Source organism: Stegodyphus dumicola, chromosome 2 (assembly GCF_044657685.1).
Source record: "Stegodyphus dumicola isolate Sdum_Otavi_A_Nest chromosome 2, ASM4465768v1".
Lineage (NCBI taxonomy): Eukaryota > Metazoa > Arthropoda > Arachnida > Araneae > Eresidae > Stegodyphus > Stegodyphus dumicola.
Genome location: NC_140769.1, coordinates 116736127 through 116750624, shown reverse-complemented (window position 1 = coordinate 116750624; position 14498 = coordinate 116736127). Strand labels below are relative to the sequence as shown.

The 14498-nt window shown below is 30.4% G+C and overlaps 1 protein-coding gene across 1 annotated transcript in view; it reads right to left on the bottom strand.

Annotated features, from left to right (window-relative positions):
* The window catches only part of kz (putative ATP-dependent RNA helicase kurz), a 186950-nt gene that overhangs the window by 76835 nt on the left and 95617 nt on the right, over positions 1-14498 (bottom strand). The window contains 5 exon segments of the mRNA XM_085811070.1: positions 199-389; positions 620-698; positions 7218-7283; positions 7477-7573; positions 13880-14007. Of these exon segments, the coding sequence (XP_085667196.1) occupies positions 199-389; positions 620-698; positions 7218-7283; positions 7477-7573; positions 13880-14007 (561 nt within the window).

Genomic DNA, 14498 nt, shown 5'->3' with positions numbered 1-14498 from the left:
AAATATCTTAGGTTGGAGTAGATTTAGAAACTATGCAAAATAAGAGTTGCTTTTTCTTGGTCAATTTTAAATTATGTATTAACCTTTTCCTTCCCAATTTAAATGGATTATCAGCCAATCATATAATGATGATCATGATAATATACATAAAGTATGCGGAAAACACACACACCAAAAGGAAAATAATAGCTTACATACCTCAGTTTCATCCAAAGAAGAAACATTTGAACGCAAAAATATTTCAGGAACTGTCATTGCTGAAACTATTGCTATGATGGAAGAAATGCAGTTGTGTTTAAAAGAAAGCAGCAACATCTTAGCATAACGTGGGCTAAGTGGAAATCGAGACATAGCTTTACCAAGAGGAGTCACTTTAGCTGAGTATTCCCCTAAACAAATTACATTAATAAATTTCTTAAAAAATTTTTAAAATATAAGTTTTACTTATTTAAAATAAGTAATACTAAAAGTACAATCTATTAATCTCTCACACGTTTTATTTATAACTTTAAATTCACTGCTAATAATAATGAATCCTTTAACCTTACAATTCAGTATAAAGACTATGGTTTTGTAGCAGCATTCTCAAACCAATAGAAATTTTAAACATTAAACTTACATTTTTCAATATCTTTGTATCTTTCTCCCTTTTTTAAGTCTTGAAGAGCACCTAACAAAACAAGCCTTCTCTCAGCAGCCTGGAAAATTATAGCAAGAAAATAAAATATATTGTCAAAAAATTTATAAAATAAATACATATCTTACATGCAATACATTGCAGCATGCTGCCCAACCAGTTAGAATGATCAGTGACTCTAACTGCCATAGTGATGGCCCTGGGTTCGATTTCCAGAAAAGGCATGGCTTTAACTATTTGTCGCTTCACAGGAGGCAACCGTGGCCACTTATTAGGTGCTTCCATAATGAAATGGCCACCAATTCCAGACCTTGTAGTGGTGCAATGCTAATGGCTATTAAATAATGTGCCCGGCCATAAAAAAATGCAGCATATAAAAACAAAGATTCTAAACCTTTAGATGTATACCAATAAGTACCAGTAAGTTTTTAATTACCAGTAAGTAGTTATTAAAAAGTTTACATACAATATAAATGAAATAAGTGAGATCCTCTCCTCTCTCCCATTAAAGATAAAACTTAAAAATCATGCACTAGACATCATATCTTTTTTGACTCTCCACTAGGTTAACCAGTTATATTAAACAATGATATAAGAAAATAAAAAATAATTAATTGCGTATCTTCCTGCAAAGTAACAAATTCAAAAGAGCAAAAAGTGTAGAATCCAATACTAAGTATTTAAAAACTTAACAAGATTTATGATTGCTTCAATATTAAAAACCAAATATAAAATTTTACAGTTTACTTATTATTATGGCTATATGAAAATTTACTTATTATTATGGTCATATGAAATCACCTTCATTCAGTTGTCTTTATTATTAACAAAATGGAAGATGGATTAAAGTTAGCATGACAACAGTTATTCTTGAACTGAATATTCTCCCACTAATAGGAAATACATTCAGATAAGATAGAAGAATAAAAACAGGCTTTGGTTTCATTATAGGTTATTGGTTTCATTATATTAATGTGAGGGCTATATTCCTAAAAAAAAAAAAAAAAAAAAAAAAAAAAAAAAAAAAAAAAAAAGGATGTGTTTGTGGATGTTTTTTGATAGAAATTAGTTTGTATCCATTTGATACATGGAGAAGATCTGGAAAACGCTAAAACAGCGAGTCTTTTCACTGAGAAAAATTAAAAACAGCTAGAGCATCATATCTCTAATGCTTGGATAAAACTAGCATATCTGTCAACGTATCAAAGCTAAAAATCAAGAGAATTTTCTTAGCATCAAAAATAATTTTTAAAGGATAAAAGTATAAAAATTTAAAATGTTTTAAGATAATGACCTCAAATTCAGATAGTACAAAAATACTAACACATGATTATTTACATCATTTTATACAGATTTTGCTTTATTTAATAGAGAAGCATTATAATTTTGTTCATAGCAATTGCCACAAAAATATGTTTTTGCTAATGACAGTTTTCCCAGTGTGTCACCAATAATTTTGGATTTAAATATAGTCCTTGTTCTCTTGAACTCTTTTGCAACTAGCAAAACTGAAAATTCTCTTGAACTCTTTTGTTATGAGGAAGTATCAAGATAGCCAACATTACTTTAGACAAATAGATCTACATACTTTAAAATTCCATCAACATCTTTCAGATTTTCAATTAAATTGCATTGTTAATCAAAGCTTCAAAATTTTTTCAAAGCACTTTTCACACCATTTAGCAATGATAGAAGCGTATACAATAACTCAATCTCCTTTTATACTTATTGGCTGTTGTGCACATTATGTCTTTCAATTTACCTTTGATCTTTGTAATGCACCTTCTTTTAATTAATCAGTTATTATGATTTTTTTATCTTTCAACCTCCCACACTTCTTACCAGTATGAAAATTAGCTTTAACAATATTTAAGTCAAAGTTTTTAATCTTAAGAGAATGAAAGAGCTTTTAGCACTTGCATCCAATATTAATTTTTCACCAGCTCTATTTAAAAGTGGTATTCCAACTTTGGCATTTTCTCACTAGCCAATACTTTAAAATTACTTGCTGATAAAATAATTGAGCAGATTATAGCTTATTTTATTGAATGTGTAGTTTTAGACTATGTACCTGTGTTTGAATTAATTGTCTGTTATTGCTTAATTAATAAACAGAGCCACAAGTGGTGATTTGTCTGTAGCATAAGTTGTGCCTTTTATGTTCAATTCAGATCAAATAAGAAGGTTACTTTAAAACCTTTTTCAGACTTTGTGACTATTTAAGCTGTAGTGACAATTCACAATCTTGTCTAATAGGATCTACAGAACTTCAGCTGTTTCCAAATCAATAGCAACCCCATATAGTCACTGGCTAACCGAAACATGATATTTTCAGAGATATCTATTCTCACATGGCATTAAAGTAGACTACTATTCTTGAAACATATTTACCATATAGCATATACCTATAATTTCAAATTACATTTTTTAGTTTTCAGGTATATTTGTTGTATAATGCACATCCTTTTTCTTTGTAAAAAAAAAAAAAAAAAAAGATATATACATCACACATGTATACAAAGATACATACATCACACATGTATACAAAGATAAATACATCACACATGTATACAAAGATACATACATCACAAATATATACAAAGATACATACATCACACATGTATACAAAGATACATACATCTAACGTAATACATAATACAAACATTACACATAATGCAAAGATACATACATCATACATGTATGTATCTTTCACGAAAATGAGAGATACATACATTATTTCATGAAAATGAAAGATGCATACATGTGTGATGCTCTTACCCTTTGAAGTCAAACATTCGAAGATTTTTCCCAGGTTTTCCAACAACAGTATATTGAATTGACTAAGTGAATAATATGTGTATGTGGGAAATGGGAGTAAATAATTCTGAAATGAGGGTGCATTGTATTCAATGCAAATGTGTAGAAGAATGTTATACTAGGGTTTTGAGAAAAAGGGGACACTGAGGTAAACATACACTTCCGAACCAAATGAATTCATGGAATTAGCAGTTAGATGTTTTTTCTTTAATTATTTGAAGCAGTGATTCTGAAGTGAACATTGAAGGCAGGGAAGGAAAAGGAGGCCAAATGTGTCATACCAGTCTAAAAATAGTGTGTGAGAGGATAATAAAAGCATGGAATAAAATTAAACCCCATATAATAAGTCAAAAGTCATTAAAAGTGTAGTATATCTAACAATCTAGTTGGAACGGAAAATGATTATCAGTTTATGGATCAGAATAACAGTCATGGTGAAGATGAAACAGAATTCGATGATACACCTGGAGATATAACAGAAGATGACGAGCTTTTCGTATTATCAGATAAGGAAATTTTTTTTAATTCATAAGGAATGCTATTTAAAAAAAACATTTAGGTACATGCAGAAATATATTTTTTTTAATACTCACCTTTTCTTATTTTTTAAATCTATCATCTTTATATCTGATATATGTACACCCATAATTTTCAATCTTATACTTTGCATTAAAAGTGTGCATTATATGCCAGAATATATGGTATATAAATATTTTATTTCTTTTTAAATAGGTGATCCAGACTTTGCACAAAAAATGATTCTGATAGCGTCTGGACTTTTTGCAATTGCGTATACAATTTACAAATGAATAATATATTGTTTCTAACAGAAAAAGAAATCTATCCTGAGACCTTATTACATATTATCAGAATGCAGTGGTATCATGCTCATTTCTCTTATGAAAATGCAGCTTTCCATGATATACTACAAAAAGAATTTAGATAACTTGATGCTTAGATTCATTACTCATGTAATCTAAGTAAACAACCTCAAATTTTTCCTAAAAAAATACAGCAATGGATCTGTCATGATTCCAGCTGGATTTAACTTAGAAAGCCAATGTCATGAGCAAGTACAGTACAAAGTCTTTAATCCAGACTCGTCGGGACTTCGCCGATTCTGGATTAGGAGTTTTTTCGGATTACAGATCATCAATTTAAATCTGGTGAGATGGCATGCAGAAATTATAAAATTAAAATTATGAAACTGTAATTTATGAAATAAAGAGCAATTATGATCTGAAGGGTATCAAAATTTACAAAAAAAAAAAGCTTAATATTTATTTGTTTACTTTATAAACATTTCTTTCAATGTTTCAATGTAAGTTGTTTAAGTTGCTTCGTTTTTTGTGTTAATACTTTCTCTTTAATTCTATAAACTGACATAATTTCTTGTACTATTCCACTGTTCAAGTCTTGTAATTGCTGTGTCGAGAATACCAACTTACTTGTCAATCGAATTTTTTTCGTTTTCAATAACCTCTCTGTTACTTTCTTCACTATCAGAAGCGATACACTGAAACATGCTTTCGCTTTGTAGATCCTTTGGCAGCTTCAGAATCGGAAACACTTTTTGACATAACCAAAAGTTCAAGCTTACTTTTTATAAAATTGCTCTTAGTCTGCAAAAAAAATAAGCCGGATCCCATTAGAAGGTTAAGAAACAACGCAATCTGCAATATTAACTGAAATAGATAATTAGATAATTTTAGTCTAGCTTATACTGTCCGTTATACATTAAACGCACATGCGTAAACATATTATGCACAAGCGTAAATGCATGTGCACATGCATAAACGTATTATGCGCATGCGCAGAAAGTTTGTAGCTTTGAGGTCCAGATTATAGATCATTCCGGATTATGAACGTTCGGATTAAAGACTTTGTACTGTAGTTGAAAATATCTCAGAAGAGCATTTACTTTTGTTTTATGAATTTCTAGGGAATGCAGCATGGCAATTCCAGCAGGATAATCTCGATATATAGCATATGGATAATCTGCTTATACATAAGCCAAATATTTTGTAAATCTCGTTAATTCCCCAAAATAACAGCATGTTGAACTTGCCATTATGCAGTCCAGAACTTAATCCAGAATCTTTGGCATAGAGTCTACAATGCATATGCTAATAGGAGACAATAGGCTTTGTTTAATCATTGATTACGTTTATCTTCTGATGTCTCATGAAGGTACAGGCCAGTTTTATGTGCTGCACTCTGTATAATTATATTTGATGTATTACAAACTAAACAATGCTTTCAGTATCAGTTGATGATCTTGATAATTAGAAGAAACATCACAAAATTTTGCTAAATCAAGAAGGTGGGAATAAAATGAAAAAACTGTGAGGATTCAAATTACACATGCTTCGAAAATTGTACTAGATATGCTATCAGTTCTCTATATTTACAGCATTTTTCTTAAATTAAACTTACTCATTTTAATTACTAAATATACAAATGCAAATATTTTTAAAAAAAAATACACAAACCTAATGTTGATTATAATCTTTATCTATCAGGATCACAATACTGAATACAGTCAAAAGTCGTTAATTCGAACACCCATAATCCGGAATGATCTATAATCCGGACCTCAAAGCTAAAATCTTTCTGCGCATGCGATGCGTTGACGCATGCGCATAGGCGTTTTACGCGTGCGCGCAAGACATTTACGACTGAGCATATGTGTCTGCGCAAGCGCAAAATACGTTTTCGTGTGCGCGTTTAATGTAAAACGGACAGTATAAGCTAAAATTATCTAATTATCTATTTCAGTTAATGTTGATGATTGCGTTGTTCCTTAATCTTCGAATTGGATCCGGCTTATTATTTTTTGCAGACTGTAAGAGCAATTTTATAAAAGTAAGCTTGAACTTTCGATTATGTCAAATAGAATTTCCGATGCTGGAGTTCCCAAAGGATCTAGAAAATGAAAGTATACTTCGATGTCCATCAAACAAAAAACGAATTGCTATAAAAAATGGATAAAGGCACATCCTTTGTTTATCTAACGGTTCCGAAATCTGTTTATCAATTTCACTCTGCTCTGCTCTGAGCGGGGGGACGTCGCGGCACCGGCAATGAACTGCAAGTTGATCTGTCAGCACTATCGTTATCTTTAGGGCAGATGTTTTTATTTTATTCGGCTTATAATTCCTTACTAGATGTAGTATTTAATCACGATGTACTCCGTCTTTGATATGATTTAAATCAAATTCCTCGTCATTTTAAATATCACGAATACAAATCAAATAGTTTTCTAGTTGCAATTTTCTAATTTTGGCTATGCGTAAGGTATGCTTTACGCATGCGTGCATTGAAAGAAATGTTTAATAAAGTAAACAAATAAATATTAAGCTTCTTTTTTTTTGTAAATTTCGATACCCTTTAGATCATAATTGCTCATTATTTTATAAATTACGGTTTCATATTTTTAATTTTATAATTTCTGCATGCCATCTTACCAGATTTAAACTGGTGATCTATAAATCCGGAAAAATCGATAATCCGGAATCGCCGAAGTCCCGACGAGTCCGGATTAAAGACTTTTGACTGTATTGCATAAATGTAACATCAAGTTGTTCTAAACATTTTATTAATTATTATTTCATTCAGTTAGTTACCTTTTGTACTTTTTTGTATTGCATGTTATCATAAATTTTACTGTTAGTGCATATATAGACTCTCTCTTTTTTACATCCCTTAAAATTTAAATACAGTTTAAAAAAAAAAAAAAAAAAAAAAAAAAAAAACTACTTACTTTTAAAGCATTATTATCTGGTGGACAAGGAAAAGGGAAGTTCACAACTCTATCAATTCCAAGAGCCTAAACCATATAACAACAAATAACAGTCACTAAAGAGTAATTTAATTTTTCTTTTGAAGTACAAAAATACTTTCCTCAGCAAATTACATAATTGAAAAACAAAAATAACATATAATAAAATTAATAGGTAAATAAATAAATAGAAATTAAGAATTTTTTTTCAGAAAACATAATAAATGGGAAAAATAATTACTTTCATTTGTAACAAAATGTCATCAACTGGTATTCTCTTAACTTCAGGAAGAGAAAAATCTGGAAACTCATGTTCAAACACTGATGAGGAATACAACCTATAATTAATTAAATACATTAAAACATTGTTTACTGAATGAGAAAATTGCTCAGGTTGGATTTTGGATTAAGCAACATCCACAATACTGGACAACAGGTGTTCGGTGTCTGAAAGAGTATTGCTTGGCAGTATTGTTTTACGCCAAGCACAGTTTGCCTTTTAGTGTAACCCTAAAGTTATTTCGTTTTTTGCTGATTAGTATGTATGCAGATTGTCTTGATGTAAGAGCATATGGTTGCTCGCTTTTAGCTAAGTGACATAGGTAACTATAAGCACATGCGCGTGCTAGTATTCAATAATATTGTTTTTCAAAATCGTAAAAACAACCTTGTATTTAGCGTAAGTATATTGAAACACTAAATCAATTTCGAGGGCAGCTAAAGGTCCCTCCTCATCAGGAGAAAGAAATAACTAGAAAGAAGAAAAATAAAGGGGAAGGAGTCTCAGAAACACGTGGTCCTTATCAGCTCTGCACGTGGTTATAACCGGATTTTTAATCAGAGTTACACTGGCCGCCTACTTTTACTGAGCCAGGCTATCTGATTAAACAAAGGACAAGAAAATTACCGAAGTTAAAAATAGTGAGCGAGGGGCACCTGCACCTTCACGCTCACAATCTGAACTTCGAATAACGGAAAGCAACCACTGAACGGATTTGTTTGATCAGATAGCTTGGCTCAGTAAAAGGAGGCAGCCAGTGTAACTCTGATTAAAAATATGGTTATAACCACGTGCAGAGCTGATAAGGACCACGTGTTTCTGAAACTCCTTCCCCTTTATTTTTCTTCTTTCTAGGTATTTCTTTTTCCTGATGAGGAGGGACCTTTAGCTGCCCTCGAAATTGATTGTTTCAATATACTTATGCTAAATACAAGGTTGTTTTTACGATTTTGATTGTCACATTAGCGTGTTTCTCTTCTAGTCTAATATTGTTTTTGTTAAAATAAATTTGTTATTGTTAACATTACAGTCCATTTACTGAAGTTAAGTTTCATTAAATAAGTTTGAACTATTTTCAGCATGAACAGTTTGGTCGCTTTCGCCAGAGAAGAATATGGCTACTAATATTGTTTCATTGAATCGCCAACGCCACGTAGTGAAAACGAAACTTGGAACTTTGATAAAATTCCTTGATGAATATAAAATGGAGGAGAATAAACTCAAACATGATGTTATTATGAAGACTAAATTGGATGTTTTAATGGAATTAAAATTTCGGATTAAACAACGCATAGTGGAATACACCAATTTACCAGGGAAAATTGATTTGAAAGATAATCTAAGCTTTACACAAGAATTGGAAGAAAAAATCGAACAGTTCGAAGTAAGATTTAGAATTTTGAATTTGGTATATATTTATTATTATTTTTTTTTAAATTAAACTCACCAATTCCTCATTTCACAACTTGAATTTTAGGTTTAATGCAAATAAAATGTGAATTTTTTTTTCCGATTTACTTTTTAAATTTGTATTTTTTAGTAATTTTTATAAATTTTTCAAAAAAAAAAAAAAAAAAAAAAAGTGAATTAAAAAATCTATAAAACTTTTACCATCTTAAAGTAGATGCATTTCTAAGCATACTTGCAGAAAATTATATTTTTTTATTCAAAATTTTTAAAGATAAATGTGATTCTATACATTGGCAATCTTGGAATTTGGTTTCTTGCTTTTATGCAATAATAATGCCAAATGTGGTTTCATATTTTATTATGGTTTTCAATGAATTGCCACAATGTACTTAAAACACACAGTTCAAAGGAATAAGTAGAACATTTTAAAGTAAGCATTTGAAGAAATGTAATTCAACTATGCAATTCAAACAATTAAAATGAATTCTAAAAAAAAGAAAAAAATATACTTAAATAATTATGATAAAAAAGTGTTGGGAGTACAAATAAGTCTCTGACGTTGACAATAAATGGTGCCACCAGTAAGTTATGGTTAAAATTGTCTGATGTAATATTGTAAGGTTGGACATCTGTTTACATAACCTTGAAATATTAACAATTTTGTATAGCCATCATATATTTTTTGTGTGAAAATGTTGAGTTTTGAGGCATTCATTTAGAAGAACTTTTGATTTACTTCTTTAATTTGAGGAAATCTGCATCTGAGGCACATCGATTGCTTATAGAAACATATAATGAGGCTGCCTTAAGTGAAGACTGCTTATAGAAACATATAATGAGGCTGCCTTAAGTGAAGACTGCTTATAGAAACATATAATGAGGCTGCCTTAAGTGAAGACTGCTTATAGAAACATATAATGAGGCTGCCGCCTTAAGAAACTATTGTGATTGCTTCAAAAGTTTAAGAATGGTGAATTTGATGTTGAAGGAAAAAATTAGCAGAAGGATGAAAATGTTTGAAGATGCAGAACTGGAAGCATTATTGGATGAAGATTTGTGCAAAATGCAAGTAGAACTTGCATTTAGGTTAGGAGTGACTCAACAAGCAATTTCACATTGTTTAAAATCATTGAGAATGTTTCAAAAGCATGGAAATCGGGTTCCATATAAACAGAAGCCAATATTTTACATGTGAAATGCTGCTTCTCAGGCATAAATAAAAGGGCTTTTTCCATAGTACACTGGTGATGAAAAATGGATCTACTAAGATAACTCAAAAAAGAAGAAATCATAAGGCATGCTTTAATATTTACAGCCAAGCCGAATATTCATGGAAAAAAAATCATACTGTGTATGTGGTGGGATAAACTCAATATCATGTATTACGAGTTGCTCAAACTGAACGAAACTATTACTGGGGCTCTCTACCAAACACAACTCATGAGACTGAGTCGAGCACTCAAAGAAAAATGCACCCACTCCTAACTCAGACATGAAAAATTTATTCTCTTCCCTGATAATGCTTATTTACATGTTGTGGCGCGGATCAAAACCTAATCGGAAACACTTATGAAGAACTTTTCTCCCTCCTGCTGTATTCCCTAGATTTTGCTCATACGGATCATTACTTGTTTTGATTGATGATGCATTACCTGTCTCAGCAGTGCTTCACTTCATATGAAGACACCAAAAACTGGGTTGATTTGAGGATAGCCTTGAAAGATGAAGAGTTCTCCTGATGCGGTAACCATATGCTGTCAGAAACATGGGGGAAAATAGTGGCTGGTGATAGACAGTACTTTAAATAAAACATAATGTACTTTCATAATAAATGCCCAATTTATTATTAAAAAAAAGGCAGAGGATTATTTGTACTCTTGATAGAATATGAAGAAAATTATCTGAAAGAATAAACATTGTACCTCCTCCCACCTGCTTGTGCATAATGAAAGAGAAAGGGAAATAGCTTACCATAAATTAAGAAAAACTCTGTCAAATGAATTATTCTTGTTGCAAACTGAATAAAGTGCACCAAGATAAATTTTTGAATTTCTCTCTGGTTATATTTACAAATAATTTGAACCTACGACACAGTGTGCAATCAACTGGAAGTTGGAGCAGATGTTTTTATTTTATTTGGCTTATAATTCCTTACTAAATGCAGCATTTCATTTCGATGTATTCCGTCTTTGATATGATTTAAATAAAATTCCTCGTCATTATATATATCACGAATACACATCAAATAGTTTTCTGGCAATTTTCTAATTTCGACTATGCGTAATGTATGCTTTACGCATGCGCGCATTAAAAGAAATGTTTAATAAAGTAAACAAATAAATATTAAGCTTTATTTTGTACATTTTGATACCCTTTAGATCATAACTGCTCTTTATTTCATAAATTACGGTTTCATATTTTTAGTTTTATAATTTCTGCATGCCATCTGTAAAGATAGTGACTTGAACGTGAAATATATATAATAGGACAAGAACTTGCATTTTACGATGTGGCAACAAGAAGAGAATTCAGGAGATTTTTATATTTTTTGTTTAGAGAGTTTAATTTTTTAGTATTTTAATAGTTGTAAGAGTTTAACTGTAGTAGTTAAGAGTTTAAAATTTTAATAGTTAAGAGCTGCAGCATTTTATTTATTTATTTATTTTTTTTTTTTGCTTCTGTACTAAAATTCAAATAAAAGTATTTTGTTCATTCTGAAAATTTAGCTTTGTTCTTCCTACAAGGTTCAATATACGTTATATTGAAATAAGGAAAGGATTTTTACTGGCGCAGCCGGTAGGATCGGGGTTTCCCCGCATATAATTACGAACCAAAATAACTCAGGTAAGAGCTCAATTTACCTTGTAAACGTAAAATAATTAATTAAGATTACAAAAAGTTAATTATTGTTTCCATCATGGAATATTAGTTTATTTACTTGTCAAAGTAATGAATACGCCAGTGTTCAAATGTCATTTCATTTGACTCGCCAGAGTAGGTGAACAACACATTAAGTATTGATTCCACTGATTGACTTTTGTGCCAAATAAAATTAAATTCATTGTGAATTATATTTAAATAGAAAAAGAAAAAAAAGAAAAAAGAAAACAAATTGCTTTTTATAAAACTAAGAGTCTATTGACTGAATAAAATCAGAAATCAGTACTTGGCGTCAGCCAGCTGCTACAGTGTTACACATAGAAACAATTTTTTTTTTTTTTTTGTTTTTTTGTTTCCCCAACGAAAGAAAAAACCGCAATCAGGGAGTTCATACTTTAACTAATGTTAAGGATAAATTGAAGGACGCATTAACAAGAAATTAGTTTATTTTTTTTTTTTAAATTAAATTTGCAAAGAATACAGTTTATTTAAAATTGAGACATGGCTTTTATGGGATGTGGGAAAAAAGAGGATTTGCTGGTTTTAGCTGCTGAATTAGAAATTCAAGTAGATCCAAGTATGAAAATTGTGGCGATAAAAAATGAAATAATTCAAAGTGATACATATGATGAAGCATTTGCTAAAGAAGTGTTTTTAACGATTATTGAAGAGAGGAAAAGAAAAGAAGAGGAACAGTGAAGAAAGGAGAAAGAAGAGATTGAGGAACAGCGAAGGAAAGAAGAGATTGAGGAACAACGAAGGAAAGAAGAATTAGAAGCACAGCAGCATGGAGTTTGAGCAAATAGAGTTTGTATTGAGAAAACTCAATATTGAATCTTGTGTTCGACTAACACAAACTCCGCCAACAAATGAAAATGGACATCATAATTTTGATTTAATTAAGCTCATTCCCAAATTCAATTTAAGACACGATGATATTGTGATTTATTTATCCTTATTTGAAAGACAAGCTAAAAGGACAAAGATTGATCCTAAAGATTGGGTTTCATGTTTATTGACTTTAGCCATCTGAAACCATTCAATTAATTGGTAGGGAATCTGAAGAAAATTTTGAAGATTATGAGTACATTAAGGCCATTTTATTGAAGAGATTTAAATTAAATCCTTCAATAAAATGAAAGCTTCAGAAAAAAATTTGTGATGCAATAAAAGAGCACTGAAAAATCATGGAGAGATTTTCGCTACGAAATTACAAGTTATTTTGAAGAATGGATCAATGGTCTTGAAAAAATGCATTAAGATAATAATTAAGATTTAATTAAGATTGTCAGAGCTTATTTTAACAACTAAATGCTTGCATAGTACAGTACAAAGTCCGAAATTCGGACTCGACGGGACTTCGGCGATTCCAGATTAGGGGCTTTTCCGGATTATAGATCATCAATTTAAATCTGGTAAGATGGCATGCAGAAATTCTACAATCAAAAATATGAAACCGTAATTTATGAAATGAAGAGCGATTATGATCTAAACGGTATCAAAATTTACAAAAAAAAAAAAAAAAAAGTGTAATATTTATTTGTTTACTTCATTAAACCTTTCTTTCAATGTAACTTTCTTCACTATCGGAAGTGTGCATGGACAAATGCTTTACTGGTTTTACGCGCATGCGTAGCAGAAGTGTGCATCAAATGCGCATGCGTAAGTTTGTGGCTTTGAGGTCTGGATTATAGATCATTCCGGATAATAGACGTCTGAATTATGGACTTTGTACTGTATTTTATTTTAAAACCAATTAAAAGCTAAAAAATACCATTTCAAATTTAATTTGAATACTTTTTGCTTTTATAATTATATTATTATTATTTCATTGGGGAGATTTTTGCAAGTTCAGTGACACATTAAAATTTCAGTACTTTCTTTAAAAGAGAGGTTTTGAATAAACAAATTTAGAGTAACAGTCCCAAGTCATACCACATGAAACAATCTCAAACACTACTTCAAAAAATAGTTCATCAATTATATTTTGAAGATAAGAATTAAAATAATTTAAAGGAATGAAAATACAAAGCTGAGGATAATAATAAAACTTATTTTTAAAGATAATTCTTGCCTATAACAGTGTCCTCCTTCAGTTCGACCAGCACGACCAGCTCTTTGATTAGCAGATGCTTTTGATGCCCAAGTGATAGCAAATCCAGATATTCCACCAGCAAATTTGTCATATATTTTCACTTTAACCTAAAACATTCATTTTCATTATTAAATTTCATTACAATAACCAAAAAAGAACAGGAAAACTATCACTGCTTTTTTTTTTATGACAATGAAAAGTTATATTTCTGCGAAATAAGAAATATATCAGTTTTCTTACATAAAAATGCATAATTAAATGAACTTTACACTAAAATAATATACAATAGCTTTAGATAAAAATAACAAACATGTTATTGTAACAAACATAGCAGAACTAACCATTCTTTTTACACAACTGATATAATTGTATAAATGAACTAAAGTCTTGATATAATACAATTGATTAATACCTTAACTACTAGCACATCAAAATCACAGATTTTTCTCATGACAGAAATAAATTAATTACAGCAAATTCTGACATTAATTATAGCAAAGCACAGATACTTCATAGCAGACTTTTTAAAACAAAACTGACACGCAGATATATTTCACAAGAGGAAAACCATTTACCAGGAAATAACAGAGTATTAAGG